The 24,413-nt window shown below is 34.3% G+C and overlaps 1 protein-coding gene across 2 annotated transcripts in view; it reads right to left on the bottom strand.

Moving 5' to 3' along the window:
• The window catches only part of RBBP6 (retinoblastoma binding protein 6), a 31,232-nt gene extending 6,825 nt beyond the window's left edge, over positions 1-24,407 (bottom strand). For both annotated transcript variants that reach the window (XM_008568450.1, XM_008568451.1), the window contains exons 1-14: positions 23,662-24,407; positions 18,997-19,096; positions 16,381-16,417; positions 11,759-11,803; positions 9,621-9,709; positions 9,410-9,506; positions 8,868-9,007; positions 5,607-5,779; positions 3,737-3,840; positions 3,287-3,624; positions 2,228-2,324; positions 2,055-2,133; positions 1,890-1,944; positions 351-419 (exon numbers count right to left, since the gene is read on the bottom strand). In XM_008568450.1, coding sequence (XP_008566672.1) covers positions 351-419; positions 1,890-1,944; positions 2,055-2,133; positions 2,228-2,324; positions 3,287-3,624; positions 3,737-3,840; positions 5,607-5,779; positions 8,868-9,007; positions 9,410-9,506; positions 9,621-9,709; positions 11,759-11,803; positions 16,381-16,417; positions 18,997-19,096; positions 23,662-23,827 — 1,589 coding nt within the window. In that variant the 5' untranslated portion in view covers positions 23,828-24,407. The remainder of the gene's footprint in view (positions 1-350; positions 420-1,889; positions 1,945-2,054; positions 2,134-2,227; positions 2,325-3,286; positions 3,625-3,736; positions 3,841-5,606; positions 5,780-8,867; positions 9,008-9,409; positions 9,507-9,620; positions 9,710-11,758; positions 11,804-16,380; positions 16,418-18,996; positions 19,097-23,661) is intronic.
• Between the last annotated feature and the right edge of the window lie 6 nt (positions 24,408-24,413).

Genomic DNA, 24,413 nt, shown 5'->3' with positions numbered 1-24,413 from the left:
TCATCTTAAATTAAATTTATATCTTAAGTATTGTCTGGGCCTTAACTTCCTTCTACCTCCAAGAAAATAAATGCAAACCAAGATTCTGCTGTGTGCTGATCGGAAGAAAGTAATCACAGGGAAGGAATATAAAAGATGAAGCCTTAGAAACAGTAACTTAAAATACTAAATATAATACATTATTTTCTAGGGCTTTTAAGGATTACTACTGGGGACTTGTGAGAGAAATACAAACCAAATGATCCCCCTTCCTCCTGCCACTGCTGTGCTTTAATTTCTTTGTTTTAATTTCTTTGTACTATACTTTTCAGTGTGTCAATATTGTTTTCCAAGATTTTTAGCAGGCCTACCTGTAGCAGCTCCTCTCCCCCCTTCTAATTTGCTGTGGTGGAGAAACCAGATATCCAAGCTTGTTGGAACTACATGGGGGAAAAAGATAAAATAGGCTTGAATTTTTCTTCATGGGTATAATACATGATATCTTTCAGTGGGTGGACTTTAAGACATCTATTTTAACTATTCTGAAAACATTTTCCTTCTCCCTGATTCTTAAACTAACTCCAGATAGAGGAGATCTGAGCAAATATTATATTTATTTAAAATCAACTGTTTTTCTGATTAACTATAACAGTAATTAAACCTCAATATAGAATATTTTCTGTAACTATATTTTTTGTAAAATATTTTAATTAGCACTCTGTAAATTGCTCTGTGAACTAACTTATTGTCATAGAAAAGGAAAAGAGCCCTTTTATCTGCAAGGCACTATGCAGGCATTTACATGTTAAGGTAGGTAGTATCATTCCAATTCTACAAATAAGGAAAGGGAAACTGAGGAATAAAACCACAATGCCCACGGTCGTGCAGCTAATAAATGGAAGAGCAGGGATTCAAACCCAAGTCCGCCTGTCTCCAAATCCCATGTTCTTTCTACTGATACATTCTGTTAGTCTCTCATTTAATATACTTTCTCAACAAGAAATTTGCTTTATCTTTCAAACAAAAAGATCAAAATTTTAGAATGTCAGTCTCAAAATTATATAAACAGAAATGATTGTACAAATATAAAGATGTTAAACAAATCTACTGATTTTTAGTGCAGTAAAACATCCCACAAAGAAGATCAAAGTTCTTTGCATTTTAAGACAAAAAGTCATATCCTATGGATTTCGATATGCAATAAGATTTGGTTATTATTATTTTTTTTTGGTGGCTGGCTGGTGTGGTGATCTGAACTCTTGACCTTGGTGTTATAAGACTATGTTCTAACCAGCTGAGCTATCCAAACAGCCCATAATTTTACTGACACAGACTCTATTCCAAATGAAAAATCTGTGTCTAGGAGACTTGGTTTTTCGGGGGGGGGGGCCGGGGCCGGAGTAGGGTTGCCTGGCCAGTATAGGGACTGAGCCTGGACCCTCGTGATAGGACTACGCTCTAACCAACTGAACTAATCGGCCAGCCCGTTTGGTACACTTTAATCTTAATATGTATTTTTTTACTCAAATCAAATTATCATCATCCAAATTAAGAATAGGAAAAAGTTTAACATATTAGGAAAATAACTGATTCCATATTTAAAATAAGTTTTTGAGTAATTCTTATCTAGTTATTAACTGAGGTCATATAAAAATCTCCATTTGTTACACATAAAAGTAGAAAAGAACTTATAAGGTTTGTCTTACTATTTTAGACAAGAATCACTCATTCTAAGTAAATAATTCCTCATATAAGCTTGAATTTGTGACGTTTTACATAAAAACTGTTAATCTGACATATAAAAGAGTTTACAATAAAAAGCATTCAGCATCACACTGCCTAGTTTATAGTTTCCATTATCTAGTTCCAAAGCAATTAATCACTGAGGATTATTTTAAACATAAACTTACTGTTCCCAGCCTGGTCGACCACCACCTGGGCGAGCAGTATTTATTCTTACTGGACCTTAGAAACAAAAAATAAACAAAAACAATAAGTAAATATGAAATTGCACATTAAACAAAATGAAATTTTTTTTTTAAAAAAAGGTCTAAAGTAAAATGATTTTTACTTACCAGTTGTGGGGATCAACTGTCCATGCAATAATGACTGTCCAAGCAAAGAAGGGGTTCCAAGTACAGGCACCTGGTAACCCTTTAGGAACAACCACAAATAAACAGGAATGTTAAAAACTAACAAAAATACTCCACTGTAAAACAACCCCTAATATAAAGCCAATAAAATTTACCTTCTCTTCCATAAGAGCAGTAATTGCAATTGAGGAGGTTCCCTTTGAGTGCTCTGACGCAAGGGCTGCAGCTGGCAGTATTTTATTATCAGAGTCCCTAGAAAATAATATCATACATTAAAAAGTCACCAGAAATGGATAGGAGGAAAAATAACAGCTTGTTACTAACTCTGTTTATCTAATACCTAAGTCAAAGACGATGAAAACATTTGAGAAAGAGAAAGGACAACCTTTGGAGTGGAAAAGTAAAAAGAAGCGCTTCTTAAGAAGTACTACACATGATAAAAATTGGTTGTAAGTATAGTAAAACTTTAAAAAAATGAAGAGAATCAAAGTGTAGACTACACAAGGACAAAAAGAACACAGGATTAGAAGTAAGTTTTAGTTCTAGCTATACCACTAAAGGGGTAATCCTGGGTAAGCCACTGAACTCTTCTGAGCCTTATTCCTACTATCAACCAAATAAGTGGCTAAACTAGATAAGTGGGATTTCTTAAATATACATGTAAGGTCCCACTCTAAAAATTTTGCTTCAATATGTCTGAAACAGGCCCGTAACATCTATTTTTTTAAACGTTCATGTTTTTTTTTTAAAGAATTTATGAGCCATTAGACTATATGATCAAAGGTCCCTTTCATTTCTAAAGTGGTAAGATTTAAGTGAGCTTTCACTATTTTCCTACATAATTATGTTCCAAAACAATTATTATTCCTGACCTTCTCTACCTCTACTGGTGTTTCATCCCCTATTGTTGACCTATGTGAATTGTTCTTAGCATGCTTCAACTTACTCTTTTCTAATAACATCACTATGACGAGTGAATTCTTCTGTCTCTGAGCTGCAGAGCTGTTATGGTATGTGATTCAACTTTTAATAGGATTCAACTTTTAATAGGGCTTATTGGCAACTTGTGTAATATTTAACCTTGGGATGCTCAATCATCTATTGCCAAATGAATCACCTTTGACTCTTCTTCCACTGAGGCTAAGTCATTTCTTATAAGTCATCCCACATCGTTGACTTCATTTGTTCTCTAACAGAGAAATATATAGACTTACCGGAAAGGTCCATCTGATTTTTCTGAATGCACTGATATGGATACTGTTGCAGTTATATCAGGTACAGGAGCTGGGGATGAAGATGGATTTCCAGGCACAGGAGGGGCCAAGGAAGATTGATTAGAAGTTAATGAAGACAAAGAGGGAGTTGGGTGAGTAGAGGAAGATGTCAATGGAATCATCAGAGGATCTTGTTGTCTTGATATTGGAGATCTCATCAGAGGCTGTAGATTTCGCTGAATGAGTGGTCTCGGAGGTGGTATTGGGGGTGGTGGTGGAGGTAACTGTTTTCGTAGTCTTTTTGTATAACCAGTTTCATTTTTGAAATTATTAACAGCCTACAGATATCAACAAAAAAATACAGAAAAATGTAGTGTAGTATTCACTTAAGTGTAGTTAAATCAGTGAAAATACTAAAAAAATTTTTTCATAAATGGAATACAAAGATACCTGTCTTAAGAATTTATTGGCAATTAAAGCGTCAGGAGAGACATCATTTTGATGACATGTTGGACAGGTATGGTCATCTGATTCCAGGAGAGCTGTTCTTATACCTATGTATGATAAGATTTTAAATATTAATAAAAGCATAGTAAAACTAAGTTAGGATGAATTAAGAAGATGGCCTACCTCTGTTCAGTATATGGCACTAATTATTTCTTAGATTAAGAAATATAAGTAAAATCTCTCGGCACTTTTCTGCTCTAACTTTTCTCTATGACCGAATGCTACATTAAAAAGAGAAGTCATAAGGGGCCGGCCCGTGGCTCACTTGGGAGAGTGTGGTGCTGATAACACCAAGGCCATGAGTTAGGATCCCTATATAGGGATGGCCGGTTCGCTCACTTGGGAGAGTGTGGTGCTGACAATACCAAGTTAAGGGTTAAGATCCCCTTACTGGTCATCTTTTTTTTTTAAAAAAAGAGAAGTCATAAGCACATTTAAACACATGTTTGAGAAAAAAGCATTCTTTCCCAAATACTATTCTTAGCTAGTAATTGGAATATTACAGGGGGAAAAAAAATAAGAGATAGGAAAAAACTGTACATAGCTAACTTATGATTTTTTAAAAAAATCATAAAAAAAGGACATTTTAAAAAAGCAAGCATTATTCAGGCAAGAAAATGAGACACCTACAGCACAGCAGATAGGAGGCAACACTAAATCACAGATTCGCCAGTTATGCTTCAGTGTAGTAAAAATCCAGTAATAGTAAGTAGTTTGTTGAATCTAAGAGATACTCTGAAATAAGTCTTAAATGACCTCTTCTTGACCTTGGTTTCACTGAAGAGGACCAAAAATAAAGATTTATATTCCAAAACTATCTTTAAAAATGAAAAAGGCTAGAGCATAATTGAGCAGCGCAATTTTCAGATAACACCAATTTCTTCTAAGAAGGGATAAACTTAGGATAAGTGGCAGGGAAAAGCTAAGTGCTAATAAAAGTGATTTAAAAAAAAAATCATGACCAACCAGTTATGCTTCAGTGTAGTAAAAATCCAGTAATAGTAAGTGGTTTGTTGAATCTAAGAGATACTCTGAAATAAGTCTTAAATGACCTCTTCTTGACCTTGGTTTCACTGAAGAGGACCAAAAATAAAGATTTATATTCCAAAACTATCTTTAAAAATGAAAAAGGCTAGAGCATAATTAAGCAGCGCAATTTTCAGATAACACCAATTTCTTCTAAGAAGGGATAAACTTGGGATAAGTGGCAGGGAAAAGCTAAGTGCTAATAAAAGTGATTTAAAAAAAAAATCATGACCACATGGCAAATGTTGGGTAATATGTTTACAGGAAGCAGGTCTTATTTAAACTTAGGAATTTTAGAGTAAGCTATTATTCACAATCCAAGAAAGGGATTTAGTTATCACAAAAATATTTCCAGAGCTGGCCAGTTAGTGCAGTTGGTTACAGTGCAGTGTTAATACCAAGGTCAAGGGTTCAGATCCCTATACCAGCCAGCCACTAAAAAAAAAAATTAAAATTCCAGAATTATCTAAGGCCCAATGGGTTTTAAAAATTCTGTAAACCATTTAAAATATACAGGAAATAAAAATCCAGTGTTTTAAAAAATCTCAGTATAGTAATCCTTATGAAGGTAAAGGAAGTGGTCAATTCTAACACTTAAAAGGACAAAGAGGCTACAGATTAAAAAAGTTGTAGCAACAAAAACAGACTTCTCATTACTGAATGCTCATTGATCAACACTATCAACACTTCATATTTTATTATTAAAACACACAATGTTGGTAATAGCCTTTCCAAGTAAATATAAATATTCTAAAATACACATCTTCCAATGTTCAGCATTTCTTACATTCATCACAATAACTATTTCCACAGCAGGGAATGACAACGGCATCAGTCATAATATCTTTGCAGATGAGACATAACAATTCATCTGGGATAGGATCATCTTCTTCTGAGGAAGAAGATGGTTCCTCTGGTAAGAAGGGAGGTTTTTCTTTCTTCCCAATTGCATATGCTTCTCTGTAAAAGAAGGTTTTAGCATTTTAACATTGTTAAGAAGGCAAAGTATACATGCTACATGTTCTACTAAAACATCACGGGAACATATAAGATGTTAAATTAATTTAGACAAGCATAATATCTTCCAAAATAAGTTATATACACCTTTCCCCTAAACAACAAAAAGAAATGAAACAAAATCCTCAACAGGTATAACAAAAAGAAACAAAGAAATGCTATAAAAACAGCTAAAAGGATCACAGAATCCATAACTCTAAGAACTGAGGGCCAGAGAGGTAAAGCAACATTTTCAGTGCCATAAAGTTCTAAGTGGCACAGACAAAATTTAAACTCTAATCACAACTTTGTCTGTCCTATCAGTTTTTAAGGAAAAAAAAAAAAAATTCCCTCTCCATATTCAAACAGTACCCCAAACCTATGAAGGTATTAGAGTGAATGCAACAAGATTGGAAACTAAAATTAGTACTGACATTATGCAATTAAGACAAGACAGTTCAAGGGAAATATATGCCATCACTGCACAAATAATTAATAGAATGAGACTTCAAAACTAATGATCTACTTATAATTAGTATTTTAAAAGAGAGATTAATCTATTTATAGTCAATTAAGAAATATTAATGACTTAAATGATCAGAATATGTTACAAAATATTAAGTAACATCTCATTAGACATTCTGGGTCCAGCTTTTCTGTACAAATGCATTCTGTAGAAATGTTGGGCATTAAATATATTAAAACAAGAAACAAACAAGAAAAGCTATTCTCAGACTTGTCACCACCGCTTTCATACCCCCACCTTCTCTGTATTCAGGCAAATTTGTAAAACAGGAATTCCTACAGATATCCTTTCTATTTCATTTAGGAACAGAGTGTGTTTATCTTAATGCTGAAAATGAAAGAATCTCAGCTGTACGGAGTAGGGTACCTTAGGTGTGTTATTTGTGTTGCAGTTGCTCCATAGACATCACCACGATTCCAGAAATAAGTATCAATTTGCTTATGCCCCATTGTTCCCAATTTGTGAAAGAGGAGTCTCCCACTGCCCAAAAGAGAGAAAAGAAAAGAAAAAAAAAAAAAAAGAAGAACAGGGGAAAAAAAAAAAAAAAGAAGAACAGGGGAAAAAAAAAAAAAAAGAAGAACAGGGGAAAAAAAAAAAAAAAGAAGAACAGGGGAAAAAAAAAAAAAAAGAAGAACAGGGGAAAAAAAAAAAAAAAGAAGAACAGGGGAAAAAAAAAAAAAAAGAAGAACAGGGGAAAAAAAAAAAAAAAGAAGAACAGAGGATAGAAAAAGAAACAGAAGAAGAGTCTGAGTTGTTTATCAGTGGTGTTAGTGGAGAGGATGAAAGTTTCATTTAAAATATTTGGGCTCCCATCTTTCCCCAGTATTTGCTGTGTGTTTGGCACATATGGGCTTTTGTATTTCAGCATTCAAAAGCAATGAAGTTAATTATTAGTTAGGATTCACAGGTGATGTTAACTTTTCCAACACAAACTTCTATTCTTTAAAAACTTTGACATAACATAGACGAAGCGGTCTGCTCTTAAACTGTGTCTGTAAAAATCACACATTTCAACCTAAAGTTGTTTAGAATCATCTACGAAAAGTCTCTGAATTAGAAACAGCATAACAACAGACTGCTCTAAGATGAACCACAAAAACACAGGATGGCGACTGATAAAAAATAGATGGGGGTGAAGTTGAGGAAGTGAGCAGGGTAGGGATTTTAGGAAAACAATTCTTATCTGTGAACTAAAACAATGTATTTACTAAAGAACATATTCAAAACCACTAAATTTTTCAATTTCATTCCACAGCACAGCCATTTTCATCTTCCCCACCTGCTCACTACATTATACTTCAGCAATATTTATAGCATTAAGCTGAGGAGAACTGTGTTCTTATATAGTCTTTAATTTTTTTTGTCATTGAGAACATGGACACCTACTTTCTAAATTGATGTTTCTCAAAGTTATGTCCTGAGAATCCTCTAACTTTATAATCTTCTGGAAGACTTGTTAAAAATGCAAAATCAGGAGCTTATCACACAATCTCTAAATCAAAAACTGGGGGTAAAGGGCACAGTACCCAGGATCTTTTAAGATACTTTTGTAGATCATTATGCACAATAAAGTAAGAGAACCACAGTCCAATGGAATAGTTAACATTGTGTTGTATATTATGCGAGTTCGCAACGGCTGACGGTCATCAAAATGGTAATTAATTATACTAATAAGAGCAGATAAAATAGGAAGTTATCTAGTTGAACCATGCCACTAGATTTTCATGTCTGTACACTTTATTAAATATTGGCTCATAAAATAAAATCTGAAAACACATTAAAAATAAGCATTAAGCTGTTTTATAGGGCTGCAGTTGATCTGAACTAATGGCTTATAAAATAAATCCTACTTTAGAATCTTAAGACTCGGGCCGGCCTGTGGCTCACTCAGGAGAATGTGGTGCTGATAACACCAACGCCACGGGTTCAGATCCCATATAGGGATGGCCGGTTAGCTCACTGGGTGAGCGTGGTGCTGACAACACCAAGTCAAGGGTTAAGATCCCCTTACCGGTCATCTTTTAAAAAAAAAAAAAAAGAATCTTAAGACTCACACAGTATACCTGAGCTTATTCAAGATACCTTGGTATTTCATTTATACACAGCATTTAAATTTGCCTCAATATCTTGCAGCAGTTTTATTATTAAGCCTCCTGTCTCTCAAAATGACTATATCTGTTTTGTTTACTCAAAAAATGCAAAGAGTATATATAATAAGATTATGTAGGAGTATGTATGTGAATGAGGAAGAAAGCAGGGAATGACAGAAAAAGAAAAAATTAGAGGACTACAAAGGAAGTGGCACTCACTGATAACAAAAATCCCCAAATCCATTTTAAATTTGCTTTAAATGGAGCAGACTGCAGCTTTTCATTCTTAACATGGAAATGCAACATGTGGAGACTAACAATCTCAGCAAACAAAGTTCGTAGGAATCTAAGTAGCTAAACTACAAGCCCAACATTAAAACACTATAACCCGGGACTGAAGGTAGTCACCACAGGCCACACCTATTTGCGTACTTACGCATCTATAGTTGGTATCGCATATTTTCCAGTGTTGGTAAGCATTGCACCTTTCATGTTAGGATCTTTCACTTCCATCATAAAACTTCTAGGAATTCCAGTGCTCTTTTTAATCCTAGGACCAGATTCAAAGTTCTTATCCTAATGAGAAGGAAAAGGGAGAGGAGACAGGAGGAAGAGAAAAAAGAGCAGTTATCTTTATTTAATAATACTAGCTAACATTATGCAGTGCTTACTAATTACTTATTTGAGGTACTTCACATATATAATCTCATTTAATCCTCACAACTGCCATGTGAGGTAACTACTATTTCCATTTCAGAGAAGAAAAAAACAGGCCTGGGGAGATCGAGTAACTTGACCAAGCTCACTCAGCTATTAAGTGGCAGAACCAAAGATTTGAAGCATGACAAATTAGGATCCAGAGGCTGTACTCATTTGCCATTGTAATAGAGAAGTCAATATTTACCAAGAAAGAACAGGATGGCTAAGAAATAATTCTAAGAAAAATAAGGTGCACCATAGTTTCTATTTTGTTCTTACCCCATTTGTTGGGCAATTCTTTATATAATGTCCAGGTTTACCACAACGGAAACAGGTATAAGATGGAGGTGGTGGACCTAGAGGTTTCTTCATGTAACTGAAAGGAAAGAAAAATTACATGTATACAAGGACTTTTAAAAAATAATGCTTTTTATTGGGGGCAAAGCCCACACCCAAACTTCCTATTAGTATAAAGTATATATGAACTTACTTGATTGGGTCGTATTCATGGCCAGATTGCGACATCATTGCTTTAATTTTATCTTCTTCAGAAGCATTGGCTTCAGCCAGATTGGCAGTCTGTTTAACAGGTAATTATTTGACACACACATTAGAAACACATTTAAGACCACACAGCCAAAGACAACACCACTCATCCTGTAAAGAGCAGTATCTAACTAACCTTGCACAAAAACAGCTATTTACATGTATAACCTGGAAGAAGCACTGGGAATTACTTAGGTCATTACATGATGCTTGGATGTCTGCAAGGCTGAAGAAAGTCTTTCTGGGGGCACTCAAACCTTAGACCCTGTTTGTACCTTATGTTAAGATTTGCATACTACTCCTTTAAGAGGTAAAGACTGAAATTGTGTTAGAAGAGAAACACTTGATGTTTTCAAACATTAAAAATAATTCAAGTGTCACAGCATTAAGATTATAATTTATACTTAAAACTTGGAGGTAGGGGTGAGAGTAGAATAACCAAATATTTTATGCTGCACGTATCAGAAGTCAGAAGCTGCTTTAGGTAGTGGTGTCAGTTTCAAATTAAGTGTAAAGGATGGGCATTGAGCATTCATAATTTTAAATTTAACTCTCCAGATAAATTTTATGAACTTTATCTTTAAGGCATTATATACAATAATCTAGATATAAGCAGGGTCTAAGGGAGTGATTTCTCATAACTTGAATCTTCAGACATCTAGCACTCATATCAGCCACTCAGGTTTTATCTTTACATTCATCCACAAAACAAGCAACCAGTTTTAACATTTTATTGTAATTTTATATACAAAAAATGCTTAACATTAACAGAGCTTAAAACAATAGCAACATTTACAGAAAACTGAATTACAGATATTTAACAACTAATTTGTTTGAACCCAAACGTTATTTTACAAATAATTAAAAATAAAAAAAAATTCCCCAAACCTCCCCAACTCCTCCCCTCAAAGAAACAATGTTAGGAATAGACCAAAACTCAAATATGGTCCTTACAGTACATAAGAATAAAAACAGTGAACTATAAACTGCTAAAGATGTTAACTCTATGCTAAATCACTTTGCATTAGAAAATTATAAAATAGGATGGTTTTAGTCCACTTTACGTTTTAAGAATCAATTTTAATGCTTAGTTTTCCCAGAACAGGAGCTAAAAAAGCAATTATTTGTTACTAGGACATTTTGGGGAGATACATTCCAGGGGAAAAGGACACAACCTATAACAAAGTCATGGACAAGATAGGGACAGCACTAATGGAAAATCCATCTTTTCATTAATCTTGGTTGCTAAATTTGGTTTCACATTTCTGATGGCAGGGAAAAGATTTTTGGAAAACTGGACAATTTCCCTCTTGGCCCTCAAAAGTCTGCCTATTCTTTTTTTGTTTTTTAAAGGTACAATTTGTAAGTTAAATGTATTGTTTTAAAAAGTAATCCATCACTAGTGCTTTCCCACACAAAAGATACACATTATTGAGCAGAAAATGCAAGCAATCTTATCGCAAAACATGGCATATACAATGATTTCAGGAGGTAACAATCTGCCCCTCTGCCAAATATACACATTGGTATATTCCTGCAAACAGCTTTATACACAATTCATGTAGTCTGTGTTCAAACAAATTAGGTTGTTTAAAATTTTTCCTAATGCAGACAGACTACAAGTCTATAGCATAAAGAAACAATTGTATCACATTTAAAATATTGACCTTCGTGGGATAAATTCAAATATTCAAGAAATAACCACATAATCGTCCATGTAAAGGAAATCTTCCATTTTGGCTGCTGAAAGAAAGTCCACATAATTTACAGCCAAAACCGGGTAATTCCTCCGGAACTTTGTTAGTTTCCAATGCATAATTAAAATGTATGAGAGAAAAAAATGATTAAGTGTAGCTTCGTGTGTTTCTTCTGTCTTGAAGATGAACAATACGCCACCATTATGCTGAAGCTGACAAAGTACTCCCCTATCTTCTCAAAATGGTCACTACTCTTTACAGGATAGTAAATAATATGTACAATGCTTCTGTAAAATAATTCCTCCCCCAACCCCTCTTAAAAAATTGTTCCACGTAAAAAAATACGATGTTAGAAAAAGACATATTTTCAAGAATATATATATACCTTTGTAAGCTGGGCCAGAGAAATAGACGCAGAAGAGTCATCAATCTGTTCACAAAAAATTAAACACACATTCAAGTTCCACACTGAAAACATCTGAAAGTGATCATTTAGCCCCTACTGACATTTAATGTTCAAATATTGGGCATTTTCTAAAGAACGTTATTTTGTTTTAAGCCTGAAAGTGTATGTAGCTCAACCTCCTTCATCCTTCTCTACATATTTCACACACAGTTATAAAGGTTATCAGTTGAGGGGAGACTCAATTACAATGAAAAAACGGGGTAAAGAAAAGTACATCACACAGAAAATCTGTTCAGAGTGGTGACTGAATACTAAATTAAGAGTCCCATATTTCTCAATGGTCTCTAAATGTGATAATGCTCAAGACAATGTACACTGGGAGAGAGAATAAGAAATCTTTCTAATTTTCCCACAATGCCATTATACAACACTGTAAAAACACGCAGCTCTTTAATGGTTCGGATAATTGCTTTTAATAAATAACAGCCCCACATAATTGCCACTTTTTTTTTCTTTTTTGAGCATGTAGTGCTCAGTCTGAGTAAGTTTGTTTATTCTCCCATACAAAGAGTAACAAATAGCTTCTGCCAAACAAACCACAGCTTTATCAGGGCAAAGATATTCAGCCAAAAAAAGGAAAACAAAGGCACCCTGGGAAAAGGGCAAACAGAGCTGTCACATATGATTATGGATTCTAATATCTGGAGAAAGGAAAGTTAATTTAATCAAACAGAGGATATAAAGGCTATAAGAGGGCTTTTAAAAATGTATTTTAAAATGTAACATTTAAACAATTTTTTTCATTCTCTGATCCCCTGAAGTTTTAATGTTTTTTTTTTTTTTTAAACCCTTTAGCAAAGTAACTCTGAAGATATGATTTCCCTACAGCTTCCTACATAGTAAGTGGATTGCTTATTCAACATGACATAAATTTCTCATGCATTATTGGTCAGAACTCTTTTTTAAAATGGAGAGAATGTAGTAAGATGTCTGGATCAAAGAAAAAAGTTTTCGTGGGGTATTTTTCAAGTATTCCAGAGAACTAAGAGTATTAAAATAGAAGCAGCATGACTTAAGAGCCCCAAATAGAAATGTAACCAGTTTCAATAGAAGTTCTTAGCAAGTGCCCACTACAGTACGGATTCGATAAATGTAAATAAAAATAATGTTGGCTAAATTTAAGATACACCTTACAAATATCTTGGGTTTTAAAAGTTAATTTAGTAGATATTATTACATATTTTTACTGGGATGTTTATTTAGACAAGTTTCTTTGCTCCACGTTGAGGGACTGTAAAGAGTTTACAACGCACTAATCCCACACTTCTAATGCATAACCACATAATCCACCAACGGGTTCCCACTCCTGCCCAGCTTTGAGGTGTTTTTTCCTTCAAGAACTAATCTCAAGGGGTAAGTAGAAAAAGAAATGAAAAAGTACATAAATATCCTATTCTTATCCAAAATAAATTCTGACCTGCTCAATCTATTTTAAAGAGGTTTATATTTTACATCAAGCTGGAATTATGTGAATTTAAGTAACAAGGACTGAACAAATTTGCTGTCAGCTATCATCTATACTGTGTTTCTCATCAATGAAACTAATAGCCTTTAAAAATAGCCCATTACTTTCTAGAATATAAATACTAATGATTTCCTTAAAAAGAAAGCAGTCATTTATATTAACTTTCTTATCACTGAAACTGAAAAACATTAAAAAAAATCTTCCTACTCCTAATACTTATTATATAGCTGTTTTTTTGTTTTTATTCTGGGCTTTCTTGTCTTTTTAGTATTCTGCAAACATATTATTAGTATCATGTATTTATTGAATTGAAAGTGGTTTCCGATGTGCAACTGCATCTAAATCACTTTTTTCCCACCAAATAATCATTATAAATACCTCACAACTGACAAAAAAGAATTTACCACAAATTTATAAAGGCATCCAGTTTTGTTTTCTACATATAGCAAGGTGTTAAGAAATGAGTAAAAATGTTGACAAAGAGTGGTTTAAAAATGATTAGGAATTTATATGTACTAAACATCAATAAAAATAGTGACTGTCAATAAGATACTAGGAGAGGAAACTAATGGAAAAAACAAAAACAAAAACCAAACCAAAAAAACCCTGCCTTTTTAATGTAAAAGAAAGTCTTCACGAAACTGAGCAAAGCACAATGTAGATGTTAAAATTAACCCATCTCCCTGCATCTAATTAGGGTCTTGTTTCTGGGAGTGACTTACAATTTTTTATGCCAATTTTACTTGCTTGAAATTAAAAGATCCTACAAAATGTAATTCTGATGTTTAGTTAGCAAGAACATCCGGCTTTGGAGTACTAACATGGAAGAATGACTAAATAAAACAAGGCTGGGGATCATGGAAAGAGTCATCCTTGAATAGAATTGGCTTAAATTACCAAAAATGTACATATATTTACTTTTACTTATCAGAATAAAAAATTGGGTTTAGTGCCTCTATTTACTTTGTTTTTGTGAATGTGTACAATCCATGTGATTCTTAAGTCTTCTAAGATGGGCAATAACTACGCTTGATGAATATATTCTTTCTCATCCTAAATTTCAGTAAATGTACCCCAAGCAAATAAGTGATGGGGATAACAAGTTATCTAACGTCTCCATTTCAGATAATTCTACCTAAAAATTAAAACCACTTTTAAAGTATTAAAAAAAAGAAATGAAAAAGAGAAACCTGTATAAGCTTAGAATAAACAGCTTCTTATAAAGGTAATACAGACATGCCAGGGAACACACAAGGCTAAAAGAATGTTAACTTTATTTATGAACATGTGATTTGTGTTTATACACATGCTAATAAACAAAAAGAAAATAATTGTTTTCAAGAAATAAAACTTCATCTGAATTAGTTTAAATACTATATAAAATGTATTTTATACAAAACGTTTTACATTAACTACTACAGTCACCAGGATAGTCAATCTAATTAGTGCTAGCATTTGGATACATAAAAATCAGTTTTAAACCAATCACCAGCAAAACAGAAACTTGGACAGTTTTTACAGCATTACGCTTTAAAAAAAAAACAAAAAAAAACCCCCCCAAAACAAACAAAAAAACCCCCCAGAAACCGGTTATATCCAAAAAGAGGGGGGAAAAAACCCCAAACACTAAGACTTTTGATCTTTGAATCACTATATTTAGTTTCACAAGAACTCAAAAAAAAACCCCCCCAAAACAAACAAAAAAACCCCCCAGAAACCGGTTATATCCAAAAAGAGGGGGAAAAAAACCCCAAACACTAAGACTTTTGATCTTTGAATCACTATATTTAGTTTCACAAGAACTAAAGGCCATATATTCTAGAGAACAAGTCCAAAGTTCAGATATTCTACGTTATCATGTTTAAGATTCAATAATCCAAGGTTAGTGAAATGCCTCATACACAAAGATCAGTAGTATTTTTAAAAGTATAAAGTGAAATAGCAAGCGATACCCTTGAATTTTAAATGAAGATATCAGACATCTTGCGCTGTGTACAATATCAAGCCTGGGCAGTAAAATGTTTAGAGAACCATAAACTTTATAGAATCCAACCTCAGACCTGTGTTCTGAAACAGATGTTTCACCTCACAATTCAGGAATGCTGCTACCTTTTTACTTAAGAACTCAAGGTCAAAATGGTGTTACATTTAAGGTTAATCTGTTGTTATAAAAATGAAGACGTTATCCTGGTTAAGGGGAGTGACCTTTGATAAGCTGCAGCTCTCAACAGTCTACAATTAATGCAGCATTTTAGTATCTTATGAAAAGAGGGAAATATTTTAATTTGGACCTTTGAGCAGACTAGACAGAAGTGGAAGACCTCCTATTAAATTCTGAAAACAATATGCTTAATTTGTAAAATCACTGAGACATTTATATACCCATGCAGGAACCAATTTCAGGTTTCACTTTATAGTATATTTATAAACAAATGATAGGAGCTCAAAATTGCCAAATAAAGCAAGACTAAATAATAAAGTTGCATCAGTGGTCTCTGGAAAGCTCTTTTCTATGATTTGTTTGAAATTGGAGAAAACATCAAACTTTAATACAAACTTTGCATGTTGCTAATGCATTTTTGAAAGCCATCAATCAGGCAGAAAAGAAAAAAAACTAACAAAAACTAAGTGATACAACGTGAAAATGGCAAAATATACACTCCAAACATCTTTTTATTGCAAGAAAACAAAAAGCACACAACAGCCTGTACATACATACAAAATACTAACTATAGACAGACAGATGTAGAACATGTTATCATGTTCATTAGTGTAAAACCTACACGATCTAAAAAGGATCATACATTAACTGTACAACACAGTGTCATACAGGGAGAATGCTATCATATTTAATATGAAACAGTGTTATGGGCACAAATTACCCATTTCTACAAAATAAGTGTGCAAATTATGCCACATTTACCCATATTCAACTAAGCTGTCATCAAAATACATTTTATTTACAATATGTACTATGATCAGTTGGATATTAAGTTCTAAAATGATTTACTTCACAGCTACATTATAAAGGTAAAAATAATGTGTAGAAAAAGTGCGAGATTGTGTTTTTACATACTGCTTTTGTAGTTCCCATCATCGGTTCAGTTCGACTTCTAAAAAAACAAAAGAAAAACAAAACATTAGCTATTTATAAATTTTTATGCTAATAAATCTTAATATATATCTGTAATCATACATTTTTAGGAACACAATTTTCCTTTGGTACAAAAATCTAAAAACAGCCAATTTCTGAAGTAAGGAATAAACTACTTTGATTAACTTTTACCACCTTTGAATAGTTCAAGGTACATTTGTGGTTTAATAAAAGAATGCCATACTGGGAAATTCTAAAATAGGTGTATCTTAGCACTTAAATATTTTCTGAAAGGTAGTATGGGGATTGTGTTATGTTTAGAAACTTTGTGTTTTATTCTTAATAGACTAAAAAATTAAATCGTATCATTCCCCAGCTTGTGAAAAGGTCCAGATATAAATTTCCACACATCGGGTTTTCTTAAAGCAAGACTACTATTGTTAACATTTAAGATTTAGATCCCCGAGAAATTGCTGTGCTCCAAAAACTAATTTTCGAATCCAAGAAGACAGGCTAACAGGTATTTTCATTTTTAAAATATCTCAAAACAATGACCAAGGACTGAAGAAGTTTAACTCACAGGAAAACGCAACATAATCTGAAGAGTAATTTAGCTAAAAACAGCAACAACAACAAAAAAACCCACATTAAATGGTTATGTAGAATTAAACAATTTGATGCTTAAAAAAACAGGTTGGCTCATTTGGTTAGACTGCAGCCTTATAACCTAAGATCAAGGGTTTGGATCCCCATACCAGCCAGCTACAAAAAATATATATATAAATAAAAACCAGAAGAACATACAAACAAATCCAAAAAGAAATTTCTTTAGTCCACACGGGAAAGAAGATAGGGGTCGAGTTGCTAAAAATAGCCTTTAAATGCTTAGTTTTAGTGTTTTCTGGGGGGGCAGCTGGCTGGTACAGGGATCGAACCTTAATAAAAACCAGAAGAACATACAAACAAATCCAAAAAGAAATTTCTTTAGTCCACACAGGAAAGAAGATAGGGGTCGAGTTGCTAAAAATAGCATTTAAATGCTTAGTTTTAGTGTTTTCTGGGGGGGCAGCTGGCTGGTACAGGGATCGAACCTTGGACCTTGGTGTTATTGGCACCATGCTCTAACCAAATTAGTTTTAAGTTTATAGTATCTTGACTATAGAGAATTGTTAGATAGCATCATGATTTGGAAGTCCTTAGATTAAAAGCTTTCATTTTCTAGTATCTGCTCAACAAATTCAGGAATTTTATGAGGCAAATTTATTACAAACAAAATCCTATGTATCATAAATTGACATGAAATTCTGTGTAAGAGGCAACTTATTTTACCATGTACTTCAAACAATTCTTTTCCCAAAAGTTTCTGAATATCAAAAAATACAAAGAAACTAAATGTTTGCTATCAATAAAAAGCAGTTGATAGACTATAATTTCTCACTAGACTGTAGGAATTAATACTCCTTGTAATTTATAATTCTTAAAACCATTTAAAGCTAAAAGCTCATACCACTAAGTTTACTTGGTAATTACAACAAAAGAAGTATTCAGTTTTTTAAAGTTGTTGCTATACAAAAGATATTACACCAAAGGACCTCTAAATGTTAAGATATAGAATGTAACTTTACAACAAATTAGTGAAAAAAATTTTTGAATGAATACTTGCCCACATAAGGTAAGCTCCAATAAATGACTTTACCTCAATTCCAAAAACACATTCCAAGACTGGCAAATTCAACAATTTTTCACTGACCCAAAGCAGGATTTGCCGAAATTTCAAACAAAGCTACCTAACTTCTAAGTCCAAGTTGCTGCCCTTTTCACAAATTATAGTTCTGTTATCACTATTAAAATTGTAAGAAAGCAGAGAAAGCTAAGGATAAAAAGTTTTAATCCTGCCCTTTTATTGAATATTAATTTCTAGACTAGTCTTGAGAGACTGCTGTGTTCTTACTCCAATAATGTGCCATTTATTCTTATACCCCTCTGTGAGTTACGTACTCACATCCCTATTTTATTTTTGAGGAATGTGAGGCACAGATTTTAAGTCACACAACTGGTATAAAAGAGTGAACGGAGTCAAACCTAAGCCTGATTCCAGTGTTAATGCTTATAAATCCTACATACTCAATGGCCTCCCCACCAAAGCCTCTTACTGATAAGCAGCAAATGTTAGCAATCCTGAGTACTCCCGATCCTGTCAAAATATTTAGCACAGTTCTCTATAACATGTTCGTTTTTGCAGTAAAAAACCTCCCCAAAACCAGAAGGACCCTCCCCCCAAAGTAGGCAAATAAAAAAAAGAAATACAGAAATATTTATTCAATGATTTGATATCACTTTCTTATCTTTGTAAATACTGCCCATATGGAGCAAAAATTTTTCCTTATAATAGCTCTTACTTCTAACTCTATAGGCTAAGCCAGTTTAAGTGGGGGAAGAAATCAGAGAAAACAAAAAGAACCCCATCCTCAGTTTTGAGGATTGAGAAAATATACTTATTAAGGTTTACATAATAAGTTTAGTTCTAAAATACACTTCTTACAAAATAAAAAAATAAAGACTATTTTGAGAAATACATGAGATTTTATAAATACTTACATAACATATGTCTTGCTTGTAGATTTAACACCTCCAATAGGAATTCTTCTAACAATTACAGATGAATTCTTAGGAATTAGAGCATTATCATCAGTATATTCTGTAAATAAATATATAAAGAGCTGAATTTCTATTTGGGGATTTGGGTAAATATCCAAAAATTAGAAAACTTCAAATATAAATTTTATGGGAAATGAACCTAAACATAAAAGAGCATTAATAATTACATGCTCCTTGCATCTAGATTGCTGATATTGTCAAAAAACATATCCAAAGCCATAAGGAGACTTCTCTTTAAAGGACACCAAATAGTGTCACCACGTTCTAAGCTCTCGTACCCCTTCTTTTTTGAAACGCCAAATCTTAGTAATACTAAATCATTCTCCACTTTAGTGAGAAATGCCGAACATGTGAACTATGGGAAAAAGCTGTTGTTTAGGATGAAGATATTCTGTCTCTTCTAGCCCCTAAACATGAGTTAAGTGTTATGATCCCTGCCTTCAGAAACCTTTATTACTGGGGAAGACAGACTAAAAATTAAATTATGATCTATTATGAATAAAAAGGGTTTCCTAATAAAGAATAAATAGTGGAATGTAACTCTGCATAGAATGATTAAAAAATAGCCCCACTGAGAAACTTACATTTAGACTTGAAGACTAAGAGGCCAGACAGATATGCAAAAAAGCTGGAGGAAGAGTATTTTCAGGAAGAGGGAAAAAGCATGTGAAAAATGACACAAAAAAGTATGAAAAGCTGAAGAAAAGAAAAGAATGACATGAACTATAGGTAGAAAGGTACAGTCTGTCATACACTGATTTATATTTTGTTTCTAAGTACAATAGGAAGTCATTGAAAGATTTTAAACAAAGTAATAATGACTTATGTTAAAAAAAGAAAAGATTACTCTGGCATCTATGTAAAGAATAAACTATAGGGGAACAAGAGTAGAAACAGGGTGACCAATAAGGAGGCTGCTACCTGTAGTCCAGGTAGAGAAAATGATGGCCTGTGTTAGGATGTGGCAGATAGAGAAAGAGAACCAGAATGTTTTGAGGTAGATCTCACAAGCTTGCTGGTGGACTGAATATTGGGGAGATTAAGAAGAAAGAGGAATCAGGCATGAATTCCTGGGCTTCAGCATCTGGATGTCACTTTCTGAGAAGACCAAGAGGGAGAGTGAATGGGTCCTATTTTTCTACTATTTGGACTATTATTTACAACATTTATAAGAATGAAATTAAGAAATTGGACCTTAACTATGGTAAAAAGATTTGCAAAGCAAGAATCTGTAAAATTACCAAAAAGGAACATAACTCACTACTGGGAGATGCAAAAATGTATCCATCTCCCTTAATCACAAAACCAGACATTAGGGTTCAGTCTTTTAATGTTACTAAGTGTACCTGTTTCACTTAAGATGCTCAGCACTAAGTGGCTGACTACCTCAGTTCTCCCAATTATTTTAAGCTTATCACATATGTAGGCATTTTAGACTTTCAATGTATATCATCTTTTACTATTTTTAGTCATAATGCTCTTAGAGTTCCTTGTTATAAACTAAATTGTTCCGGCAAGGGTTCTTTTCGGTGTATTTCAGGTAGAAGGCTATATCTCAAAGGTATCCAACTAGACTGATGCAATTTCCTAGATTTAGGCATGCCAATGTAAGACTATCATCACCTTGGATAGTTCATGATAGTCCCAAATTCCAATCAAGCTGAGTCAAAAAAAAATCAAGAGAAGTGGGAATGTGGGATTTTTTAAAAAGTTAATTCTAGAACAAAACAGTGTCAAACACCTGACAGGAAGTTTCTTAATATGTAAGAACTCTCAAGTGCATTCACAATAGCTTTTAAAGACAACTTATTAATTTGATTAGCACAGCACTATGTCAAACTAAAAGTCAGGTGCCCAAAAGCCCCTCAAACAGATGTTCTAACTGACCATTTAAGTACCTGAACTACAATGATGACTTCCTACCCCCCAAAGTATTTCACACTTAAAATACTCCTTAACAAGTAGTCTGTGAGCTTCAAAAGTCCCTTTTTCTCCTCACCAGTGTAATTTCATCCAAAAACATGAAAGGAATGGAGAGAATGAAAAACAAGACAAACCTGAGAAATGGAGTCAGAAAGACAATAAGGGTCTTTTAAAAATACAGCTTCCAAATCTCTCACCCTAAATTCAGAACGAAGGTTGTTTTGTTGTTTCTTGGGGGTCAGTTTGCAAAAAAGCACAGTAGAGAAGTTTTTCAAAAATAACAAAGATCATTTGGGATTCATTTTGAAATATAGTCTACAAATAAACAAGTACAATTCTTAAGTCTAAAACACACGGAATTCAGATCCAAGCATTTTAGTCTTATCAAAATTTAAGGGTACTAAACATGAACAGATTTCCAAAGCTGCAAGGAATGTTTTATAGAAACATGGTAGATTAAATGACTTAAACATTAATATAAAACAAACCAAAATGATCCAGTTCAACCTTCTCTCCTAAGCAGTATCCCATGAAGCTATAAACATTCATTTTACAATCTTTAATTCCCCGGATAATGCTAAGACCAAGTACTCAACTGCCTTGTGACACTGGATACTACTTCCCATAAAACTCATTAAGTAGCTACCCTCTGCGCTATTATCAATGATACCTTTTTCTCCTTTGAGGACTGCATAAAATGCACATTTTCTGGCCCACAGCTCCCCTTTCTTAACAAGTCAAAGCTTTCTCCAATAATAGGCAGTTCACACAAGTTTATAAAAGAAAATATGCTTCTGGGCAAAGCACTTCCCTGGCTTTCAGGGTGTGGATTATGCATCACTTATTTATATTTCCTGGACTAGAAAAAAAAACACAAAGTCACAAAACTCTTAAATCTGTGGACAAGATTTTTTCAACCGTAACATACTCAAGTCTAACAACGCTGTATTCAGTTCTTAGGTGGAAAAGATGAATTAAGCCTAGCCTCAAATGATTCAACAGTGTAATACTCCAGCAAAATAAGAAACCTGCACAGTATATGATGATTAAAATTACCTTAATATCTTCTAATTTCATTTATGTTGTCTTTCATTTGTAAATAATGTATCAAGACGGCTTAAAATTCTCATAAATCCATCTGTTCTGATAAATGTGAATGATACTTAAGAGATGCTTTTGGTGGACTTTAAAAAGTTATTTCTCAACTGTTCATGACCACCAACAATTTTCTCCTTAAGGAGAGGAATATTACACAAAATTACAATTACCAAAGGGTATGACACTTGTTTTAAAAAGGGGGAAGGGAGAGCAGACTATATTTTTTCACATATTATCAGGTGAATAAAGTTCTTCCTATTTCTGAGTCATTAACGGGTACAAAACTATACTACCTTAAGTGAATCATTGTGCAGTATATGCATGTATCAAAACAACACACTGTACCCTACAAAAAATAAATATAAATAAAATTGGAAAAAAATTTTTTTGTCATGATAAGCCACTACAGTATGCTGTTCCTTAACCTATAATTATACTTAAATCTGCATTGTAAATAGAAACTGATCTACATGAAAAGATTTACTCTACCTACCAAACTACAGGCAAGAGGTGAGAGACCTCCCATTTCAACTAAAAGAACCCATGTCACACCTTAAGCCAAATTTAGTGATCAAAAACACCCTAACCTAATTAGAACTTCACTTTATTTCTTCTCATCCTACCAATAAGTCTCAGAAGATTCATCTACTGAAAACTATACATAGGCACTACTGCACAGAGGAAAAAGAAATCAAAACAAGTTGTCAGAAAAGATTGCTGGTCACATTTACCTACTGTTAAATTCTCAATATTATAAAATACTTTTAAAAAGAAGAAAAACTTAAAATATTCAAATCAGTGGCCTATTTGTATTCCTATGATAGCAGCCTGCTATTTTTCAGTATCCTAGTACAAGTCACATATAATCTAGCAATTACTACCTTAAAAGAGAAAAACCAGTACTTTTGATCTCTACCGAATTGCTAAATTTTAAGAGTAATGTGATGAACTAAGAGTTCCACTACTTAATTCCTTTACTACTAATTGTGGAATTTATACACGAGATAAAAGTGGTCACATCAGAACATTTCAAGTTCCAAAAACAATTACAACATTGATTAAATCCTCACAAATAATAAAGTGAGGATCCCTTCTCCACAACACAGGCAACTCCAAATTAAAAAAAAAAAAAAAACGCGAGAGGGAAAAAGGGAGGACATATACACTCCAAAACGTTAAACTAGGAAATTAGAAAAGTATCTCTATCGCTGCATTAACAAAAGAAACCTTGCATATGGTCTACTCCCTTCCTTCTGATGAAAAGCAGTTAGAAAACGTCACAAGGCAAGCACCCAGAGAACCTGAATAACAACAACCTCCTTTCCCTCCCCGCCCCCCACCTCATTTTTAAAAACTTCGAGAAGAGTAATCAGACATCTATGTTTTGGGATTAGCCTGTTACAGATGACCCAAGTATGCAGAAATCAAATAAAGCCGGCCGCCTAACCCTGATCAATGAAAGTTGTATCAAAAGTATTAGAAAGAACAGACCCACAAGGTATATAATGGCGGTTAATCTGCCAAGCACCTTACAACTAGTATCTCCCTTCAACCAGCAATATCTGGAACCCCTGTGGCCCTTACCTTCTTTCGTCTGCGCATTAGTGATCTGCAGGTCGCAGTCAGCAGCTTTCAGCTTCTCTCTCCCCATAATCTGCTTCTTTAAGTCGCAGAGGGAGATGTGGAGCCCATCAAAGGTGACGGTATCATAGTTGAGTTTAGAGGAAAATTTATAATGCACACAGGACATGGTGCCAAAGGATTCCTAAGGTTCAGCGAGGAGACGTGGACACTCTCAATATATGTATATTTATAAACTTAAGAGCAAAATATGTACACACACAGAACACTCAAAGACACCGAAGGACCCTGAGGCCTCAGATTAAATACCCCCCAACTACAAGCAGGGGTTCGTAACAACAATCATCCAGAACCCACCCCCCCCGGTACTCAGAATCACTTCATGTGGGAGGAGAAGGGCGAGGACGGGGAAAGGGGAAATCGAGAATCCGCCAACGGGCACAATGTCACCCGGCCGGGTCCCCCTCGCTCATGCTAAGGGCCGGCAGGAGACGGGGACAGGCGGTGCAGTCAGTAGTGGTCAGTCCACACGTCAGAGTCCGAGCGACCCGGGGGGTCAGGGGTCCATAGCGCGGCCGCACCTCCCGGCTGGTCTCTCTCCGTGGATGGGGGTGACCCAGGCCCCGGGAGCGGGTTGAGGGGACAGGGCCTAGGCCCGGAGTCCACGAACGGCCTCTCGCCTCCTCCTGGCTTCCGGACGACCGGCGTCGGCTTCCCCAGGCCCAGGCCCCACCACACGCGAGCCCTCTCCGCCT

The sequence above is a fragment of the Galeopterus variegatus genome, unplaced genomic scaffold, assembly GCF_000696425.1.
Source record: "Galeopterus variegatus unplaced genomic scaffold, G_variegatus-3.0.2 Scaffold411, whole genome shotgun sequence".
In the NCBI taxonomy this organism is placed as follows: Eukaryota; Metazoa; Chordata; class Mammalia; order Dermoptera; family Cynocephalidae; genus Galeopterus; species Galeopterus variegatus.
The sequence above is the reverse complement of the archived record's forward strand: the minus strand, read 5'-3'. Positions and strand labels throughout refer to the sequence as shown.